The sequence below is a fragment of the Barbus barbus genome (genome assembly GCF_936440315.1).
Source record: "Barbus barbus genome assembly, chromosome: 32".
In the NCBI taxonomy this organism is placed as follows: domain Eukaryota; kingdom Metazoa; phylum Chordata; class Actinopteri; order Cypriniformes; family Cyprinidae; genus Barbus; species Barbus barbus.
This window is the reverse complement of record NC_136760.1, coordinates 4,630,660-4,652,619: the sequence shown is the minus strand read 5'-3', so window position 1 is coordinate 4,652,619 and position 21,960 is coordinate 4,630,660. Positions and strand designations below refer to the sequence as shown.

Below are 21,960 nucleotides of genomic sequence, written 5' to 3'. Positions count from 1 at the left end.
TCTTATAATTTAACTGGCAAATGTCAGTTCATTTTAGAAGATGTACCTTAAGTACACAAATCTCTGAATGCATTCTTCACATACTGTCTTACTAACATTAATAACATTTAGATTCAAAATTAAGCTACATGCAAAATGAATAATCGCAATTAATCACATTCAAGTTCATGTTTACACACTATATATGTGTGTACTGTGTATATTTATTATGTATATATAAATAAACACATACATGTATATATTAAGGACAAATATGTTATTTATATATATATATATATATATATATATATATATATATATATATATATATATATATATATATATATATATATAAAAGGATAAATATATAATATATATACACACACATATGTGTATTCATATATGCATAATAAATATACACAGTAAACACACATATAGTATGTAAACACGAACTTGAATGCGATTAATTGCGATTAATCATTTTGCAGCCCTAGGCTACATATTAGTGTTTTAAAAGAAGAAATTAAAGTAGCACAAGAGGACTACGAAAAATGCAATAATTCTTCGGCAAGAAGCAGTACAATGCTTTCAAATATTTCAACACACTATACACATTATTCCTGCATTATTAACTGCATCTTACATATTCTATTGCACTTCATTAAGGTCTTGTTCTACAAAACAAAACCGCAAAAAAAAAAAAAATTCACATTTTTTAAAATCTCAGAAACTCGCTATTCTATTATTAAAATCTCAAGTGCATTAAACAGGCTCTGAATGAATATGCTTCAGCATACAAAAAGAGTGAATGGAACGCATGTCAGCACACTTCAAATGCACCAGTTCTCTCCATAAGGAGGAATATTAAGAAAAAGCCTGATGCTGGTATCTGGTACAGTACATGACTAAGCTGGTGGAATATTTTCTCATAAAAAGCTTATATTTTTAACTCATACAAATGTGTAACTTCAGTAATACTGGCATGGTTACAAAGGAATCAATTTTAGCTTTTTCTTCATTTCATTGAGCCCGTTTTATACAATCCTCTCTTCTAATCGAGAGTTAAAAAGCCAACTGGAAATATAAAAATGGTGAGAGTTCAAGAGTTTTTCACTGTAGGACTGCTGCTTTTTTCCATTTCTTTCTCCTTTATGAGGGCATTAAACACCTGATGAAGAGAAAGAGATGAGAAGTAATTAACAGAAATGTTAAAGGAATAATTCCTCAATGGATCCTCTGCAGTGAATGGGTGCCGTCAGAATGAGAGTCCAAACATTTGATAAAAACATCACAATAATCCAAGTAATCCACACAATTCCAATCTTGTGAAGTGAAAACAGGGGATGGACTTTTTCAAAGGAGGAAGCGTTTCTGTGCATTATAGACTGGTATTTTGGCAAGAAGCAATGGTTTTAAGTTACAACCCGAATTCCGGAAATGTTGGGACATTTTTAAAATTTGAATAAAATGAAAACTAAAAGACTTTCAAATCACATGAGCCAATATTTTATTCAAAGTAGAACAGAGAACATAACAAATGTTTAAACTGAGAAAATTTACACCTTTATCCACTAAAAGAGCTCATTTCAAAATTGATGCCCGTCTCAAAATAGTTGGCACAGGGGCAAAGCAGCACTGAAAAAGCAAGAAATTTTGAAAAGATTCAGCTGGGAGAACATCTAGCAACTAACTAAGTTAATTGACATCATTGTGTAACATGATTAGCTATAAAAGGGATGTCTTAGAGAGGCAGAGTCTCTCAGAAGTAAAGATGGGCAGAGGCTTTCCAATCTGTGAAAGAGTGCGTAAAAAGATTGTGGAATACTTTAAAAACAACGTTCCTCAACTTCAAATTGCAAAGGCTTTGCAAATCTCATCATCTACAGTACATAACACCATCAAAAGGTTCAGAGAAACTGGAGAAATCTGTGCGTAAGGGACAATGGTGAAGACCTTTGTTGGATGCCTGTGGTCTTCGGGCCCACTGCATCACTCATCGGCATGATTTTGTCATTGACATTACTAAATGGGCCCAGGAATACTTCCAGAAACCACTGTCGGTAAACACAATCCGCCGTGCCATCTGCAGATGCCAACTAAAGCTCTATCATGCAAAAAGGAAGCCATATGTGAACATGGTCCAGAAGCACCATCGTGTCCTGTGGACCAAGGCTCATTTAAAATGGACTGTTTCAAAGTTGAAAAGTGTTCTATGGTCAGACGAGTCCAAATTTGACATTCTTGTTGGAAATCACGGATTCCGTGTCTTCCGGGCTAAAGGGGAGGGAGACCTTCCAGCTTGTCATCAGCGTTCAGTTCAAAAGCCAGCATCTCTGATGGTATGAGGGTGCATAAGCGCAAACAGTATGGGCAGCTTGCATGTTTTGGAAGGCACTATGAATGCTGAAAGGTATATAAAGGTTTTAGAACAACATATGCTCCCCTCCAGACGACGTGTATTTCAGCAGGACAATGCAAAATCACATACTGCAGCTATTATAACAGCATGGCTTTTTAGTATAAGAGTCCTGGTGCTGAATTGGCCTGCCTGCAGTCCAGATCTTTCACCTATAGTGAACATTTGGCACATCATTAAACAGAAAATACGTCAAAGACGACCACAAACTCTTCATCAGCTGAAAACCTATTTCAGGCAACAATGGGACCAAATTCCAATACCACAATTCCAGAAACTCATAACCTCGATGCCCAGACGTCTTCAAACTGTTTTGAAAAGAGGAGGAGATGCTACGCCATGGTAAACATGCCCGTCCCAGCTATTTTGAGACCTGTAGCAGCCATCAAATTTGAAATGAGCATAAAATTGTAAAATCTCTCAGTTTAAAAATTTGTTATGTTATCTATGTTCTACTGTGAATCAAATATTGGCTCATGTGATTTTAAATTCTTTTAGTTTTTATTTTATTCAAATTTAAAAAACGTCCCAACATTTCCGGAATTCGGGTTGTAAAACACATAAATGATGGATTTGTTTTTCACAAATATGTGACAGCTTTTTAAGATGGGTGAATGCCAAACTATGCTCAAAATAAAGGGTTAGTTTACTGAAAATATGAAAATTCTGCCCTTTCCTCCAAACAAATTCATTTTACTAGGTATCTAATAATAGAAGTTATGCAAAAGAATCTTCGAAGAGAACAAAATATATCAGGAAGTATATTTGCATTTAATTTCCAGCCTGCATTTCACTCACAAACAAACTCCACAGGTTGATCACTGTAACAGCGCACACAGGAACTGACCTGTGTCCACTTCCTATTGCTGCTGATCATCTGAGTGTTGGCGATGCAGCTGAAAAGGCGTTCGGAAGGCGTGTCCTCCGGGAGTCTGGTCAGGAACTGAGCGATGTGGATGAAGTCCATCTGCAGGAGCACTTCCTCGTAGAGCCGCAGAATCCCAAGCCCCGTGCGGAACAGGAACTCCTCCCCGTCTCTGCAGAACACGTCCCACACCCGACACGCCACATCCAACGGCAGGGACTTAGTGTAGAGGGTGAAGATCCTGTAAACACAGATTTGGGAATAAAAAAGTAAATGAAAAAGACAGTAATGCATCCAGGTTTTGTTTAGTCTTCATGGTTAGAAATCTGGCTTTGAATGGAACGTAGCTTCAGGATCTAGACATAAATGTCAAGCGCTTACTCAGATTTACACATCACAATTAGTTTTTAATCATCTTTAAGATATCTAAGAAGTGTTTTTCTCCAACAGAAGGTGCTCACCAGTCTATGAGATATAGGTCAGGCGTGAGGTTGTAACTCTTGAAGTGATTAAAAAGTCTCGGAAGGTTTTCCTCAAAAAACACCTCAAATGCAGCAAAGTACTTCAGCATCTAACAAGAAACAGACACAAAATGAAAACACCTTACTAATTCATGCAGAAGCTGTATGTGTCAAATTCCACTCAATTCACCCAGAAATAAACTATAATCAATATGAAGTGAAATAATTACAAAGTCCAACATTTAAAAAACAATTCTGCTGTTTTGAAATAAAGGTCTAATATTACTTAATTTGATGATGACTTCAAAAATATCAATATTCAAAACATCAATAAAACCTTTCCATCATGTACAGGTTTTTTTCACAAAATAAGAATTTTAGATGTGTGTGTGAGCTTCAATGGACTTTGAAGTCAAAATGGCATTTTAATGAAAGTATTTAAAAAGTGTCACTTAATTTACATTCTGCAAAGTGAAAAATTGGGAAATTATGCATAAAATGTCTTCAGAATCATTCATACATCTAAAAAATCATCAGAGAATTGAACAAACAGTTGTAACCCGGCTCAGAGAAAAATAGGAATTGTGTCTTTGTGGCAGTTTTCTGGGAAATGCTTTAAAATGCATCATATTTTGTGAGAAAGTATGACATGCTAGAGCAAAACAGGCAATTGTTTTGGAATCAGAAAAAAAATGGTTATAAAAGCAGTAAGCAGCATTTTAGTAATAAATGAGCATTGGGTTTCATTCGTCAAATATGATGATTTCATTATGTCTTGTCCCTCAGTTTAAAATCTGTAAAGCAAAAACTAACTGTAAAGCAAAAAAGATGCTGTTGTCAGATCTTGACCTGTTTTGAACCTGAAACATTCCTTTAAAATGATGGAAATAATCTGAGTGTCTATAAAACGTTGTGTGTGGAGGGACAATACCAGCTCGTGGTCCACTCTGAAGAAAGCCATCTGACAGGGTTTGTTGAGGAGGTTGGCGAAGGCGATGAAAGCGTCGGCCTCCTCCAGGTTGAGAATCAACACCGCAGCTATGAAGGACATTCCCTGAACCTGCAGCCAAAATAAAGACATTTCAGAGCCGCTCTCATCATCGTCTAACGGCTACAATGAGGACAGGCCCTTTGAATAATATACACAATTTTATTGAAACATCAGTGATTTATGTAACTCACATTTGCAGTTTTGCTTTTTTACACTACCGATCAAACGTTCGGAGGCAGTATGAATTTAATGCTTTTATTTAGCAAGGATGCATTAAATTGATGAAAAGTGACAGTAAATATATTTATAATGTTACTAAGGATTTCTGTTTCAAATGAATTGTTCATTTGAACTGTCTATTAAATCAAAGAATCCTAAAAACAAAACAAAAAATACAGTATGATTGTTTCCACAAATATATGATGCAACACTAAAATGTTTCCTGAGCAGCAAAGCAGCATATTAGAATGCTTTCTGAAGGATCATGTGACACTGAAGACTGGAGTAATGATCCTAAAATTCAGCTTTGGATCACAGGAATAAATTACACTTTAGAATATATTATTATTTTAGGTTGTAATAATATTTCACATTTTTAGTTTTTACTGTATTAAATTAATTAGTAAGAAACTTCTTTCAAAAATAACAAAAAAAATCTCACCAACCCCAAACTTAAAAGATATGGAACACCTGATTAAATACAGCTATCCGATCCAGTTTTATGATAGTTCAAGCATTTTTGACATTGTGCTAACACGACACTGATCAAAGGAAATGTGTTTATATGCAAAGGAGAAACAATAGAGGAACGCATAAGATCTTTGTAAATATTCGCTCATTGTTCTCTGGTTCATAGTTAGTTATTTGACCCTTGTAAATGATCACTCACATATCCCACGTCAGGTCTGTAACAGGTGTAAGCACCCAGAATGCTGTGCAAGAGATCATGGTACGGCCCACCCTAACACAAGAGAGAGCAACAGTAGTCACTAATAATATTTACAGTTATACTGATACCATAACAGTGACAGGAACAGTGCGGACAGTACCTTCTGGAAGATGAAGAGTGGTGGAAATGTGCGTGAGATGTCCAGTTTGATCAGATCCAGACTGGACTCACGGTCGGCACTGTCTGCTGTAACAACCACAACATTACTCAGTATTACTCGAAAATATCATGTCATATCTGAAGTATTTGCAGATTCTGTTCCATATCTATTGCTCCAACATCTACATCACAATCGTCCTGTGACACTCTATAGCAGAGAATCAGGCGCATCTGGTGTTTGTTAGTCTCCGAGGATCTGCTCAAGTGTACTGCTGGAGGCTAACATCGGCCAAAACAGTCTGAGTGCTGTGATGAGGGCCAGATGTGAAAGGGAGGATGTGTGTGTGTTCAAACTTTATGAAAAACCAGCTTTATTAACAGATTCATTGAGGTACATCAAAGAACGAAGTGCTGAGGCTAGTAAAACAGCATTTTATAGAGTACACGGCTGGAAGGCGTAGTAGAAAACAAAAACAAGAATTAGCATGTGATTAGCAAGACTGGGCTTGCAGCACAGGAAGGAAATAACAACCATTTCAATAAAATGAAGAGGAAGGCGACCGGGGAGGACTGAAAGTCAGATGCTCGCACACACACACACACACCAGTCAAGTCAAGCCACCTTTATTTATATAGCGCTTTTAACAATACAGATTGTGTCAAAGCACTTAACAGTATCAAATTGGAGGATAGAGTGTCAGTAATGTATAACGATAAGATTAAACTCTCAATTTTCAGTTAAAGGCATTTCATTATCGAATTCAGAGATGTCATTGTCTAGCTCATTGAAATCCCCAGACCCCCCTGGGATTTCCACCTAATGAGCATAGTGGATTGTTAAAACCCATTTGAATTCAGAATGATTCGCTAATGAATCATTCAGACCAAATTGTAAATTGGCTCAACTGACTAGCTGAACCAATTCAGATTCTGTCAGTTTACAATTACTGGATAAACATAGTGGATTGTTAAAACCCATTCAAACTCAGACTAAAACATACAGACTGAATTGTGAATTGGCTTAACTGATTTGCTGAACCAACTGAGATTTTGGGTAAGCATAGTGGACTGTTAAAACCCATTTAAATTCAGGTCTATTGGTTAATGAATCATTCAGATCGAATTGGGAATTAGTTTGAGTGATTGGCATGTCTAACTGCTCCAGTGGGCTGTGCGAGGGATGACAGACGTACCATCTGACTCCATCTCACTGCCTGTCTCTCTGAAGCTCTTCCAGCGCTCCTTGGCCCGCGAGAGAAAGATATCGTACAAATCTGAGAGGAACAGAAAGGAAAAAGGGTTACAATCCTCAGACAGCATATCACAGCTTTAATCATAAAACCTTAAAAAGGCAGATGAAATATCTGGTCTGTATGTTCGATTTAGCTTAGACCTTCACTTCTGAAGATCCTAAAAGCAAAAATCGTTTTCTTTTTGGGAGAGTCAGAAATAAACTCCAAATTTCATTACTAACAATCTCTTCAGGCGGACCTGCACAGTGCAGTCTTGCATTCATTCATGTGAATACTGCATTATGGCACACTTCAGACAGAATGTTTGCCCAAAAGGTTTAGTTAATGCTGGGCTTAACAGCATCTTCAAAGGTGGCTCTTCACTGACACATGAAAGAGAGAGTAAAATAGAAAAAAACCTGAGGTTATGTTCAGCTCATTCCCAATGGCCAGACTCCAGACTTTCCCCCTCACGTTGGGCGGAAGACCTTGCCACCACAGATCCCTCACACGCCGCGTGCCACGCCTGAAGAAACACACACAGCGGAGAGCAGTGAACAGAGTGTAATAAAATGTCTATATGCATAGGTATTAATATTTATTGGAACTTCCTATTGGTAACAAGCACTATGCTGCCTACATAGGAAGCTCTAGTTTTAGCAAGAGAGATAATGTGTTCATCATAATTATCACTGCAGGTTGTGATAATGAAGTGCGGCTGTCTCACATGCTCTCCCAGTTGGGAAGGATTTCATTGTTCCAAACCACCATGGCATTAGCGATGCTTTCCTCCTGTTTAAATCTTTCCTTCATCTGCTTTTTCTTCTTCTGCGCCTCCTTCAGCTCTGTGAACAACAGTCATATTACCTCACATTAAAGTTTAGCAAGGCAGAGTGTGCTAAAAGCATTCCTGACTAAATGAAACTGCACATTTAATGACCACCTTGGTCTTGGCAAGGGAAAGATAAACTACTATTATAAGTGTGTTTTGTATGGTCTCTTGAAAACACGTCTGGGTCACATTCACCAAAATCAAATAAAATGAAAAATAAAGGCTATTTTGTATTATTTTTTTATGATAATTATTTTGCTAAAATTGTTGTTAACATGGTTTCTTTTCTTCTTATTTTTTTTAATCTTTTTTTTGAGGTTTTAATTCCTATTATATTTAGTGGTGATTTTCAACTCTAATTTCTGTAAAACAGTATAGGTAAATTTTTTTTATTTGAATCCTAGAGCCACCATCATAATATATAAAATGTTTAATAATTCAAATGAGCTTATCTGAATAGTAATATATTTTCTTCATATTACAGTAATTTTTTCTCTTTTTAAAAAATTTATTTATTTATTGCATTATAATAATGAGACAAACTTCACAATATTTAAAAAAAATAAAAAACTTTTCTATGATAAATTACTCTTGATGTTCCTCATTCCCATAAAACCATCTGATTTTGGGACGAAATATGACCCAGGTGTGTTCTTGACATGTTTAATGAGATTTAGCCATATTTAAGCCAAATTAACACAATAAAAACGTGGAACACTGAAAATAAATAGATATAGGCATAGAATAATTTTCACTAAGAAATTAATTTAATAATACATTTGTCAAATAATTACAAAGAAATGGCAAGTAACAGAAATATAATGCAGTTCAACAAGGCTATTCACTCTCTTGTCTCATATAATATCTTGTTTTGGTGCATAAATCTGTTTAATTACTTAAATTCAGCTATTCATACTCGAAATTCAGAATTTTTTTTGTTATTATATTTTGCACACTGAGGAAAAAACATTTGGCTCGCAGACCTTCCTCGTATGAAATTCTTAAGTGGAAAGACTGAATTAGAATTTTCTTGCAAACTGCTTTCCAATGATCTTTGTTTAATAAATGTACCTCTCTTCTTGGCCTCTGCCACCATTTCATCATACTCCTGACGGTGGCGCTGCGCTTCCTCCTCCGACTTAGCAGGGAGGTTCCTGAGGAAGGAAGCCAATGATTTCAGTTGTTACAACAACGGTCAAATAAATGTCTCAAATACACAGCCTAGAAACCTGTTAGCGCTGACATGACAAATTCATTGAGAAGTTTCTGGAAAAGGCCTCATCACTGGTTTATCTCATGGTTTGGATGGCACGCTCACATTTCACTGCTCATTTATTCTTCATAAGGACTTGGGAACTGAAGAGACTTGCGTGGCGAAATACAACCCAGTCTTATTTATAGGCCTTTGTTTGGGAAAGATGAGCCTCTCAAGGTTTGCTAGGATATATGTATCGCAGGTCAATGAGCAACTTGCGCCACAAGTTCGGAGGGTGACAAGACATCTACGGTACCTGTACTCTCCTGGAAGGACCTCAAAGACTCCCACAACTCAATCTTACAGCTGAATCAGTGTAGAAACATATCTTCTTAAGTATTGACATTATATTTAGACTAGATTGTAAGAGAACTGTTGTTTCGTTTTTCCCAAGGTTTTTTCTTTTCATTATACAGTACAACATCAAATAAGTTTTCGTTCTTTGCCCACTAGGGGACTAAATATATTACGCACTATATAAAGTGTGTTACTGTAGATGGAAGTATTACTCCACGACTTTCAATTGACCTATTGGTAAGCCCTGTCCCCCTTAGCTACTCAGACAAACTAACTAGTTGCTAACTGTCTTACAATAACAACTGTCCCCTGTGAAAACCTTGTCCCAAGATGATTTTGATCAATTTTAGACACTGAAAGATCCATTATTAAAGTGGGACTTAAACACGCCATGGAGGGATATATAAAAGATTTTAAAATAAATATGGTGGGTAACAAGATTAATTTGGAAGCGAGGGTTTACAGATAACAATGCAAGCGGGAGAAGCCTCATGTATCGCAGGGTACGATTAAATAAATTTACATTTAACCAGTTTAATATGGAGCGGCACTGAAATGTAGTCCTTCGTTTATGTGTTTTTGAACTACACTGTACAAGATGTGAGAATAATTCGCTATTTAGGTTTGTACGTTAGCATGGACTCACTAACTTTTAGCCAGAGATGCCTTGCTGAAGCACAAGATGACATTAACGTTCTGCCTGAGCAGATGATAACTGTAACTTAATGAAAGCATGACAACCAGAAAATGAACATATTCCTTTTCATTGCGATTGGGGTTCAATGCATAGGTACATTTTGCTCTGTCTTGTTTTCTTGTTTGGGTTTAGATAATGGAATCAAGTAAATCAGTGTTACAAGTACTCCAGGCTAGAGGATTTTCAAACCTCTCCCGTCCCACTCCCACAAAAAAAAATCTCGTCCCGTCCCAATCCCATGAAAAAACTGGGGGAAAATCCCGTCCTGTTCCACTCCCAGAAGAATGACTCCCATTCCCTCCCACTCCCGTTTTTTTTTTTTTTTTGGGCCGAAATCTGTCATTTACAGTAATAATAAAATGTAAATACAGGTATCGCAAAAAAAAATGTTTTTATTGTCAACAGATTAGTCCAAACTGAAGCTAGTTAACTTGGAAGAAACAGCTTTTATTTTGTGCTGTACCTGGTCAGTGAACAGTTTTATGTGATACTCACGCAGGACGGTCCTCTAATATGAGCGCTGTGGTGGACAACGGCTCGAATTCCAGGTTCTTCCGTCGGCCCTGAGCGGGCAGGGAGGGACTCTGTTCCGGTTTAGACACCTTGGCCTCGTACTCCTGTGAGAAGAGCAACAGGTCAGGTTCAGCGTGCGGACAGAATCACAGATTTGTGAGAGTTGAACATGAGAATATGAAGGCAGGTGGCAGGCGTGTGAAGATGAAGTGCATGGGTCACTGCGTGTGATGTTTACAGCCAAAGAGAGAAAGCCTGGCCATGTGAAAGTTGGGTGTTTGCTCATATGAGGAAGTGTGAAGACACCTGAAAGTTTCAAACCCTTGTGCTGCTTTAAGGAATTGTGTAAAAACCACATCTAGCCGCAGAGGTGTTTTCCTGAGAACGGTCAGCCTGGCTGGTGCGGTTCCTCTTCCTGTACCATCTACAGCACAAGCTCAAAACCAGTTATCATTACTGACTGAACAGCAGCACAAAGACTCTTTCTCATCTGTCTGAGAAGCTTATACAGATGTCAATGAACAATATGTGAATGGGGACCTTTTTCAAAGAAATGTGGGTGAAGAAAGGAACTAGTCAGAGAAGAGAGAACAGAGGATCAACTGGTGTTTATAATGCACAGTTTAGCTACTTGATATCAGAAGAAGAACATTTAGGGCTCATACTAAAGAGCTGCACATTTACAGATCCAGACTTAGGGATCAACAGTCATTTTTTTTTCTGTTGGTCCACTCGATTGGTTGATTTGTTCCCATTAAAAAAGCAATTATATATTTTTATGTTTATTTTTAGCAACATATATGATTAAATAATATTAATATATTTAATATTATATATAAATTAATATTAATATATTTAATATTATATATTTAAATATACACAATTTATTTTATATAATAATAATTGATTTACATTTTATATAATAATAATAACATAATATAATATTAAATGTTTTAATTACAGATTTGTTTCTTTATAGAAAGATACATTGGTTCCCTACCCAAAATAATTATATTTTCATTAAATGTTAAATTTCCTTACTATTTCTTTTTTAGAAAAGGAAAATTTACAAAATATATTTTATGAAAATAAAAAATTCTCATTAAAAGGTACATTTTTCTTTACTATTTTTATTTATTTTTTACTATTTTACTTTATTTTTTCACGCTTTCCTTTAAAAAAAGAACAGTTACCTAATTTATCTAGCAAACTCTTACTGATGATCATAACATTTTCTACAAAAAAACAAACAAAACAAAAAAAAGCAAAAAAAACCCAGCAGAAACTACAATGTCTTACAGTAGGTTAAAGGGACCACACTTTACATTTATGGTTCAATAATATGTGTTAGTGCATTAAGCATAATGAACTAACAATAAACAGCATTTCTATAATGGTTATTAATGTATTTACATTTATAAACAATATATTCAGTGAATGTCATAACTTTATATTCCAAATATTGTTAATTGTTAATTCACGTTTGTCCGTAATACATTATTTAACAGAACTTAAAATGTTAAAAATACATTGGTAAATGTAGAAATTATTCATTTATATTAATAAATGCAGTAAATATATTGTTCATTGTTAGTTCACATTAGCTGTTGCAATAACTTTCACCCAAAATAAAAAAAAAATATTTTTAAGGGATATTCACACAGCTATTTTCCATACAATAACCCATTTTTTAAAGTACTGCATTATTTTCCTCATTATGCTGTACTGATATTCTCACATAAAAAAATAAATAAAAAAAATCAATATTTCTTTTAAATGCGTCTCATTTCACAAAAAAGTAACCTGATCGCCATTACGAGCAAGATATGTCGTGTCAAGATATGACCAGATAAAACTAGAGACGAATCACAAAACTTCAAATTTGCAAAAGCGCAAATGAAATTTCAGAGCTACATGAAAGATTTTCAGTAAATAACTACTTAAATTTCAGTCTGTTCCTTACACAAAACTATCAGACAACTTCAAAAGATGCAGAACAGAGCATACAGTTCATACGGACTGGGACTAACCAACCTTCCAACTATGGAAAAGAGCAGCATGAACAGTCTTCAAAATATCTTATTTTGCATTCGACAGGAAGACAAGTCATACAGGTTTAATATGACATACGGATGAGTAAATGACTTTATTTATGGGTGAACTATCCTTTTAACGCAGCAAATGTTACAGCACTAGTCAAGCAAGCATGTCATGTGAAAGTGGCTGAAATGACTGATGGGAAGTGAAGGAGTACGGCTCCCATGCACAGAAAAGACATGAAGGAGAGCTTGTTTAGAAACCAAACATCATACCCCTGAACTTAAGAGATTGGGTGTAGATACAGATGTGAGATTGCCTGTGTTACCTTCCTGAAGAGAGAGCAAAATGAGAGAAATACAGTACATGTAGCAGAAATAATGGCCTGGCCTTCAAAACTGTGCTGACTGGACTGCTTCAGAGGAGTTTATGCTGACATGATTTAGTGGAGCGATAAGTCGCGACAGCAAGATCTGCTGTTTACTGAATGGCCTTTATTCCGACTGGATCCGGTTTTTCTTCTTATTTGTGTGTAGTTTGAATCAATAAACAGAAGGAAATGAGCAGTTTGGCTGTTAGTAATCTAAGAGAACGTGTAGAGAGCCGTGTGTGTGTGTGTGACAGAAGTTAAGCCGGGCAGAGATACCGTGAGGCCGTGCATTAAATAAAAACACAACATACACACACTGGACATGTGCGTTTGTACGCCCTAAAACACGTGCTGGCCTCTAAACAAACTTCTCGGCCCTCCTCTGTCCTAAAAACACAGACACTCTAATATCCTGATTGGAAATGAAGCCAGCAGTACTCCACACACTGCAGCCCGGATCCTACTCTATAACTGCTAGACCAGGCCTCAGCACACAGTCTCTTAGACTTACTGTAGTGGAGTTTGCCTAAACGACAGAAGTGAAACTTGTATAAAGATGTCTGGTGAGATGAACTGAATTGTTTCTGGTTAGACAGCACCAAAAGCAGAACTGTTTAAAACCGTTTCTTCCAGAATCCAAAAATATTTTTTTTTTACCCAAACCGTTCATAGGCGGGTGAATTGAGAAGATTTACTAGTCTATAGACCTACTACAGTTTTTATCAGCTCAGCTCTGTCTGGTGTTTTTTCTTTATTATGTAGTTCGCCACTGCTGTTTGCCTATTAATGAATGATTGTTTGAAACTTATGCCTTCACATCATTTTTTCCTTTGTACAGCGACGCTGAGCTTGGGTAAGGCGCTTTATAAATAAAACATACTATTAGTAGTAGTATATTTCTTATCCTTAAAACTGATTTTTTTATTGTTTTTCTTAAAAAAATACATATATGTATTATATAAAATACATTTCTCAATGACAATGGAATTATTCATCCATTCAATATTCAATAGGTTCGATTAGCAGTGAGGAATATTCCACAATCTCACCCAATGCAGTTTCTGGAGACAAAAAAGCTAAACTTCTAACAATATACTAGATAAAACTTCAGATGGTCAATTTTCCACTAAAGTAAAATTTGTTGAATCACTCTTTTTGGATCATGCTTCTCTCATAAGCATCCAACTTCCATAATGTGATACATTATTTCCTTTTAAATATTGTTTACATGAATATATGGCAGCTCTTGTGCAAAAGTAGCATGCTTAATTCTATTGAATGTCCACTTAGTGTATTTCAAATCTTGTATATTTAAAAAAAAATGCAGAATTTGCAAATAGCAGAATATTAATTAAATAAAAGGCCACTTAAATGTAATTGCAGACAGTACATTTTCATGACCGTGTTTCTGAACACACTTTTAAAACGTGCACTTTGTAATAATGTCAAATTGAATGTTCTACTTTTAAATCCTTATGTTTTGATAATATTTTGTCTTGATGTGTTGACTAACATACTAGAATTTGAACTGTAGTGTGTTATTAAATCTTACATTTACAGATAATATATTTTAAATGTACTAAATTGAAACATCATCATACAGTAATTACAAATATATTTAAATAAGCAAAATTCCATGGCATTCAAGTATATTTTAGTTTACCACAAATGCTTGTCAGTACATTCAGCAGTGCACTTTAGTCACAATTTTTCAAAGAAAATAGAATTATGAAATTATATATGTGATCCTGGAGCACAAAAGCAGTTTTAAGTCGCTGGGGTATATTTGTAGCAATAGCCAAAAATACATTGTATGGGTCAAAATTATACATTTTTCTTTTATGCCAAAAAATAATTAGGATATTAATGTTCCATGAATATATTTAGTAAATTTCTTAACGTAACTATATCAAAACTTAATTTTTATTAAGTTTAGTCTTTATTATGTGGGTCAAAAAGCACTGTAAAGATCAGCTAATTATATTTAATATTTCATTTAATTGCAAATAGCATGCAATTAATTGTTCAAAAACTATTTCCATAATAGGTAATCATTTGTTAAAGTGTAGGCCAGGGTCGGCAACCCGCGGCTCTTTCATCCCTCTGCGGTGGCTCCCTGTAGTGTGGGTGTACAATACACGGGGGATGTGTCTCCCTGACTTTTAATACAACCTAAACTCTTCTCCTGCACTTTTTCTCGGTCAAGTGTTGTTAAAGTAGAGGTTTTCAAGGGCCAATGTGAATAAATCTAGATTTAAATTAAAAGAGAAAAGATAGTCATGTCGTTTTGGATATGTTTTATTCGTATCCAACACGATGTGAACTTCACGGAGCGCTGAACACTCTCACGCGCTGTATATGTTTCGTTCATCCTCGAAGGCCGCTCTCACGCAGAAAGTCCAAAACGGACTCATATGAGAAGTAATAATAACTTTTGATAGGCATCCCTCTATCGCTGTAGCTAAGCTGAATAACAAGCATAAAACGCATGAAATGTGAAGACGATATGGTTTATGTGTGTTTTTCAAGTCTTCTCCAGGTAATAAATATGAATTATACAGTGGTAATTGACAGCATTAATTACAGTACAGAAGCCATAAAATATAATTTTCTGCCTTATTCTGTGATAAAAATGGAAAAAGTGTTTGTAGTGTTTATATATACTGATTGTACAATCATAAACATAAAATTGCCATTAGTAAAATATTTATAAAAAATATTATAGAAGACAAATTATTGTTTATTGTGTAGCAGTGTATTTTATTTCTTAGCCAATTAAAAGTAAGAGATAATTTTTTTGGTCAATTATACATACATAAATATTATGATTACTATTATTATTACTACATTTGACATTTCTGTCCCTCTCACTTCTGAAATGATTGCTACTCCCCTGTCCTGTAACATAACTGAATATAAAACTTTAGCTATATGTGTGTTATCTTATTTGGGCATTAAATATTTTGTGGCTCCACGTGAATTTTATTCGGTGGGAAAAGGGCCAAAATGGCTCTTTTGACGTTGAAGATTGCAGACCCTTGGTGTAGGCCTACTTCTGTTTCACAAGGTATGACTGTCTTGATTTATTGATTTGATTGGATCATCAAAACTTATTGATGTGAAAGCATATACATGATGATGGGTTTTTTTCTGTAGAATAATGTGCACTGATGAATTGTGCAGAATAAGACTAGAGGAAATTTATTAAGAGGGTGAGTTTTGATTTCATGTTCACTCAGTAACATGAAATCAAACACCCACTGCTCTGGGTGTGTGTTCACGGTGTGTGTGTGTTCACTGCTGTGTGTATGCATGTTGGATGGGTTAAATGCAGAGCACGAATTCCGAGTATGGGTCACCATACTTGGCAGTATGACACTTCACTTCACTAAAAAAAAGCACACGCAAATAAAGAAAACAATAAACAGCTTTTTAAAACATTGATAAAACAGTTCTATGAAGACTCTCAATCTGAATCAGGTGTGAACAGACCTGCTGAATGGTTTTGGAGTCTTTGGGAGGACTCTCTCTCAGCGGGACCTTTCCAAAGAGTTTCCATCCTGGTACACTCTGGCCCTCCCTCTGCTTTCTGGAGAACGGATTTCTGCCAAAGACATCATCACAGAGCATCTGTCAAAACCTGAAAACACTGCACTGACAATGCACAAAAATAGCTGCAAGTGCGCAAGCCAGTTTTGCATGCTGATTTTGGCTTAACAGCGTGAAGATAACCCTGATAGTGTAAGTCACTGACTTGAGAAGAACGCCAGCACAGCCTGTGAACTGAGATAAAGCACAAGCTGATTCACTAAGAATTATGAAAACCGTGAAGCATGAAATTTGAAGAAATGTTCCTCTTTTGCAGGCGTTGCCAGAAACACAGCTGTTGAGAGTGAGATCTGATCTGCGACTGAGCTGTAACGAGCTTCGTAAAATTTGAGGAAATTCATAGTTCAAGCTTCCAGTCAGCTCAGTAACCGAAAGGAAACAGAATCTTGGTCAAAACCTGTTTACTTTTCAAGTGTTATGTGTTGAAAAAAATATATAAAATAATTTCTTGAAGTGTCTTTTTAGATGTTTATTCTTTTTTATCATAAAACATTGATATTTTAAAGGGACATACCAGCTAGAAATGTAATTTTAATCACTATTTACTTAGCCCATGTCATTTTATTTTCTTTGTTCCATGAAAAACTAAATAAAAATGTTTAGAAAAATATCTTTTTCGATGCAGTAAAGTGGATGTTGATTTATGAGATAAAAAAGTCTAGTACTTCTATGGCACTTTTTATATCTTTTTAAATATAAATCACCGTTCATTTTTGAAGAAGAACAGCTTATTAAAAACTCCTTTTGTATTTCATGGAAAAAGAAAATAAAAGAGTTGGAATAACACGAGAATTAGTATATCATGAAATTTTTATTTTTGCGTAAAATATGCCTTTAAATGAACAGTTCAAACCATTTAATAAATAAATAAACTACATTTTGTTTAAACATTTTCCACTACTTTATTAATATTTGAAAACGTTTTAGGATATTTGAGATAATGAATACGAAAAGCTGAGATTAGTTGAGGTCGCAAAATAAAATAAATATTTGTAGAAAAAAGTTTTTACCACACACACACAAACACGTGTGTGTATATATATATATATATATATATATATATATATATATATATATATATATATATATATAATATATACACACACACACACACACATATATATATACACACATACATATAGAACAAAACAAATACACGAGTGTGCATGTTTTAAACTTTCTATTTCTTTATCATGAACACTCTTATTTGTCATTAATTCCTACATCATCTAATTAACTTTCTGACAGGCTCAATATAATATGTAACTGCGAATTGTGGTTCTCATATTTAGCTAAAGCAGTATTTCATATGAAGCAAAACTCTATAGCATAACAATACCTGCTGAAGATCTCAGAGATGCCGTGTTTCCTCTGGCTGAGAGTCAGATCTGCGACAGCAACACTCAACACACCAGGGATGTTGTCTGGGGCGCTCTGACGCCGACTGAGCTCATAAGTGTTCCTGGGTTTCAGACTCACATCCGTGAAGCTCAAGTCATCAGGTCTATCTGATGTGGAAAAGGTCTCGTCATCATCTGGACTGAGAGGAGCAGAGTCAGTGTTGAGGAAAGTGCTGGAGGAAAATGTCCTGAGAGAGTGTTTCGGAGTTGAAGGGTCACCTTCAGAACAACTTCTGGTGTCATTAAACGCTGAATTTTGGGAGTGTGAACAGTCTTCCGAGCTGGTAGTTCTGTCTTCAGCTGCATCTTGAGGTGGAGGCGCAGACACAACAGCATCCAAAGCATCACCGCTGGAGCCTGCCAACAGTTCTCCGTTTGCAATCACAAAGTTATCTTCTGAATTCAAGTAGCTTCCTGCAGGATGAGATGACTTAGGATCGTCCTGCTCAGTGACATGCGTACCGTGGCCTGCTTGTCCATTTGGGAACTTAGTGCCACATGGCTGGTTACTGGTCTGATGCTGTACTTTATCACATGACTCTGGCGCCTCGTGGTCCTGGTTGCTCTGCAATTGGCCTTTCTCTCCCTGCGTTGTTCCAGTATGGGAGAACATGCCTTGCATTATGTTCTCTTGCCTGTCTATAACATCTACGATGCGTGGAGGTGGTCTGCCTTCCTCAGCACCCCTGCCTCCAGAGGAAGATGTCTCCACCATCAGCTTCACAGGTGAATCTAAAGAATGTCCACAATGCTCAGAGATGACACTGCTCTTTTGGACCCCGCTGAGTGGATAACCTAAAATAAACCAATTTGTAAAGGTGATTTAAAAATATATGCAGTGAAATATTTTGCATGTTTCAAATCCTGCCAAGCAGTCTATCAAGAAGACTTTATTCATTAAATAAGAATTCACAGAATACTTCATTCATTGTTTTGGGTCATCGTTTGTCATTTTTGATTCAGTATTTTAGACATTAAAGATCATTGATGTCTTGGGATATCTGAGCCAGTATTTTTAGTTCAGAACATTTCATCCAAGCACTGATTCAGTATTTTTAAGCATCGTTGGAATTATTTATTCAGTATTTGGGCATCATAATTGCGTTTGTAACATTCAAATTGAACATTTGATTCAGCATCTTAGATGAGCATCAGAATAATGTTTGGAATGCTTGATTCAGTAATTATTAATTCCATTTGGAATGTTAAATTGGAACATCCAATTCATTTTGATTTGAACATTATAACATTTACAGTGTTCAGTTCAGTATTTTGGAGCCTGAACATTTGGGAGTTGGGACATAATTTTGAATATTCGATTCAGCTTAGAATTAAGTTCTGAATGTTCAGTTCAGTACATTCTTACATCATAATTCCATTTGGAACATCTGATTCACTCGTTTTGAACAACATGCTTACTTTCAGAAAGTTTGATTCAGTATTCAATAGGAACATGCGATTCGGTACTTTTGGCCATTTTTGTACTCGAACGCTCAGTTTGAATTTTATGATCGCTTGGAATATTTAGCATTTTGAGCATCATAATCATAATCTTGTTCGTGACATTTGATTCGAACTTTGGATTCAGCAGCTTCGCAGAGCATCAGAATCAAGTTTCAAACATCTGATTCAACATTTTGTTGCATATATTCCATTTGCAATATTGAATTGGTACATCCAATTCAGATTTAATTTAACATCATAACACCATTTTTTTTTTTTTTTTAATTCAGCTTTGTTAAAAACAATTTATAATCACGTTTAGAATGCTCTATTTAGTAATTTAGTGCACGGTAGAACATTATTACATCCACGCATTTGATTCAGTAGTTTAGGGGATCGTTGAACTCAAATGTTCATTCTGGCTTTTTTTTTCTGAACATCATAACTTTTAGAATATTCTATTTAGTATTTTTGTCTTTATACCTCGCGTTTAGAACATTTGATTCATAATCACGTTTGTAGCATTTATTCCTGTAGAGAATATTCTTAGTATTTCATAAATAATATCTGTGCGGAGAAAAGTGACCAGGCCAAGAGCATCTGCTTAGGGAAATTAGAGAATCAGGCCACCAGCTTTAGAAAAGATCTAATTAGGCATAATATTCCAAAGTGAAGAGGGATTTTCAAGAAAATTCTTAAGCCAATTACTGATAATTGGTTCGAAAACAACCTTCTTTTAGTTGGTCAGCTTTGTAACTCACAAGGCAGACTTTATAACTACTTTACAGAAATATAATATCCCTGTATCTGCTGATGAATATGTAATTGTTTTCATTCCCTCTGGTGTCTTTTCTGATACAAGGTGCTACATTTTCATGGCTATGCACTTTAACTGAGAAAATGATCGGAAGTGTATGCTTTTCTGCAGACCAACAGAAAAACAACGGTAAAATCAGAGCTCTCTTCCAGAGAGAGAGAATAATGTTCCATGGGAGAAAGTGGTCCTTGCCTAATAAGCATCTGCTTACCAATAAAATAAAGGATATAACGTTTAAATTAATTCAAAAATATTATCCGACTGAAGCCTTTCTTAAGAGATATAAGTCTGGCACGGAAGTGAATTGCAGTTGTTGTCAATGTTCTGAGGAAGACGTTATTCATTTGTTTTGGCAATGTGCTTACACAGGGAGATTTTGGTCAGACTTTTTGGTGTTTATTCAAAGTGACTTCTCCTTTTGTTTTAAAAAGAGGTTTTCTTTGGGCTGTTTGACCATTCAAAAGAAAATATGGGATGTATATAATAAACAAAAAAGTTTACTGGCTCTAAACCTTTATTTTCTTTATTCAGAATTGACCTTGACAAATATTTGGAATTATCCAAAGATCTATGAATCCAAAAGCAATGAAAACTGCATCTTTATAATTTAATAAGATGCCATTTTATTATGCTGTTGTTGTTTTTGTTACACTGGCATTATGTCTGTTTCTGTGAATATTCTTGCTTTTTTTTTGCTTTGTCTCTCTGTTTATAATCGTAATTGATATTTTTCTTTAATAATAATAATAATAAAAGCACATTTGTAGCGTTTGAATCGAACATTCGATAAGATGAGCATCATAATCAAGTTCAGAACGCTCGATTCAGCATTATGTGGCATAACAGGCGAGTCCTGATTAAATGTTGATTCAGAACGTTCTGAAAGCATGTAACAACCTATAAATGCTGTCTAAGTAGACGGCTGAATAAGGTTTGAGACACAGCCAATCCTGTCAAAAAGCTACTAATATAAGAGCAAACGACTGTACTACATACCCATCGGCCGCAGCCCAATTCCTGATAGCAGCACAAATGACCTCTACTGTACTCCTCTTTTAAACCATCCAGTGAGGAATGCTTGTATCTCAGTTCGCTCTCATATAAAGGAAATATATCTGTACAGGTTCATCCTCGGTCTTTTCCATCTCACTCAAAATCCTCTTGTGGATTGACACAAGTTCAAGTGTTGTGCTCCGCTCTTCTTTCACCATGACGCCTATTCACACTGTCCTCCACCATATTAACAGGATAAATACTAATAGTGCCCAAAAACCGTGAGTTAATAGACATACCAGCTAAAACATCAAAGCTTTCCTGCCTCAGACCGGTACATGACCGTATCCTGATCCGACGCCATCTTGAAATTCCAGTGACGTCATTCGACGCTGTGCTAGGAGAGACCACGCGCGCCCTGCTGGACATATTCAACACACAGAGAAATACTGTACTGTACATACACAGGATGATTGCACAGATACACAATTATTTGTTAAATTGTGCTTCACAACTTAACTGTTAACGGCAGGCTGAAAGTAGAACAAAAATAATAAATAAACATTTCAGGAAGATAATGCAATACTCTGTAACATGCATTATTGTACACATAAAAGAACTCATGAAAAAGCAAAACTGTAAAAGCTAAAATACATAAATTAACTATTATGAGCTATACATAATGTGACAATTTGCTTAAGAAGA

The 21,960-nt window shown here is 35.6% G+C and overlaps 1 protein-coding gene across 3 annotated transcripts; it reads right to left on the bottom strand.

Moving 5' to 3' along the window:
- Window positions 1-452: 452 nt before the first annotated feature.
- tbc1d12b (TBC1 domain family, member 12b) lies at window positions 453-21,498 on the bottom strand. Of its 3 annotated transcripts, none has more exons than XM_079388639.1 (15): window positions 21,259-21,498; window positions 17,942-18,797; window positions 16,486-16,597; window positions 12,899-12,955; window positions 10,569-10,690; window positions 8,896-8,978; window positions 7,720-7,837; window positions 7,412-7,518; window positions 6,954-7,034; window positions 5,762-5,847; window positions 5,602-5,673; window positions 4,653-4,781; window positions 3,722-3,831; window positions 3,243-3,501; window positions 453-1,147 (listed from the first exon to the last, which is right to left on the bottom strand). In XM_079388639.1, exons 1-15 carry the CDS (start codon window positions 21,260-21,262, stop codon window positions 1,079-1,081), a joined length of 2,265 nt encoding a protein of 754 aa, XP_079244765.1. In that variant the 5' UTR covers window positions 21,263-21,498; the 3' UTR covers window positions 453-1,078. The 3 variants fall into 3 exon arrangements, with proteins under 3 accessions (XP_079244765.1, XP_079244766.1, XP_079244767.1); XM_079388640.1 differs by having other exon boundaries at window positions 5,762-5,844; XM_079388641.1 differs by lacking the exon at window positions 12,899-12,955.
- Between the last annotated feature and the right edge of the window lie 462 nt (window positions 21,499-21,960).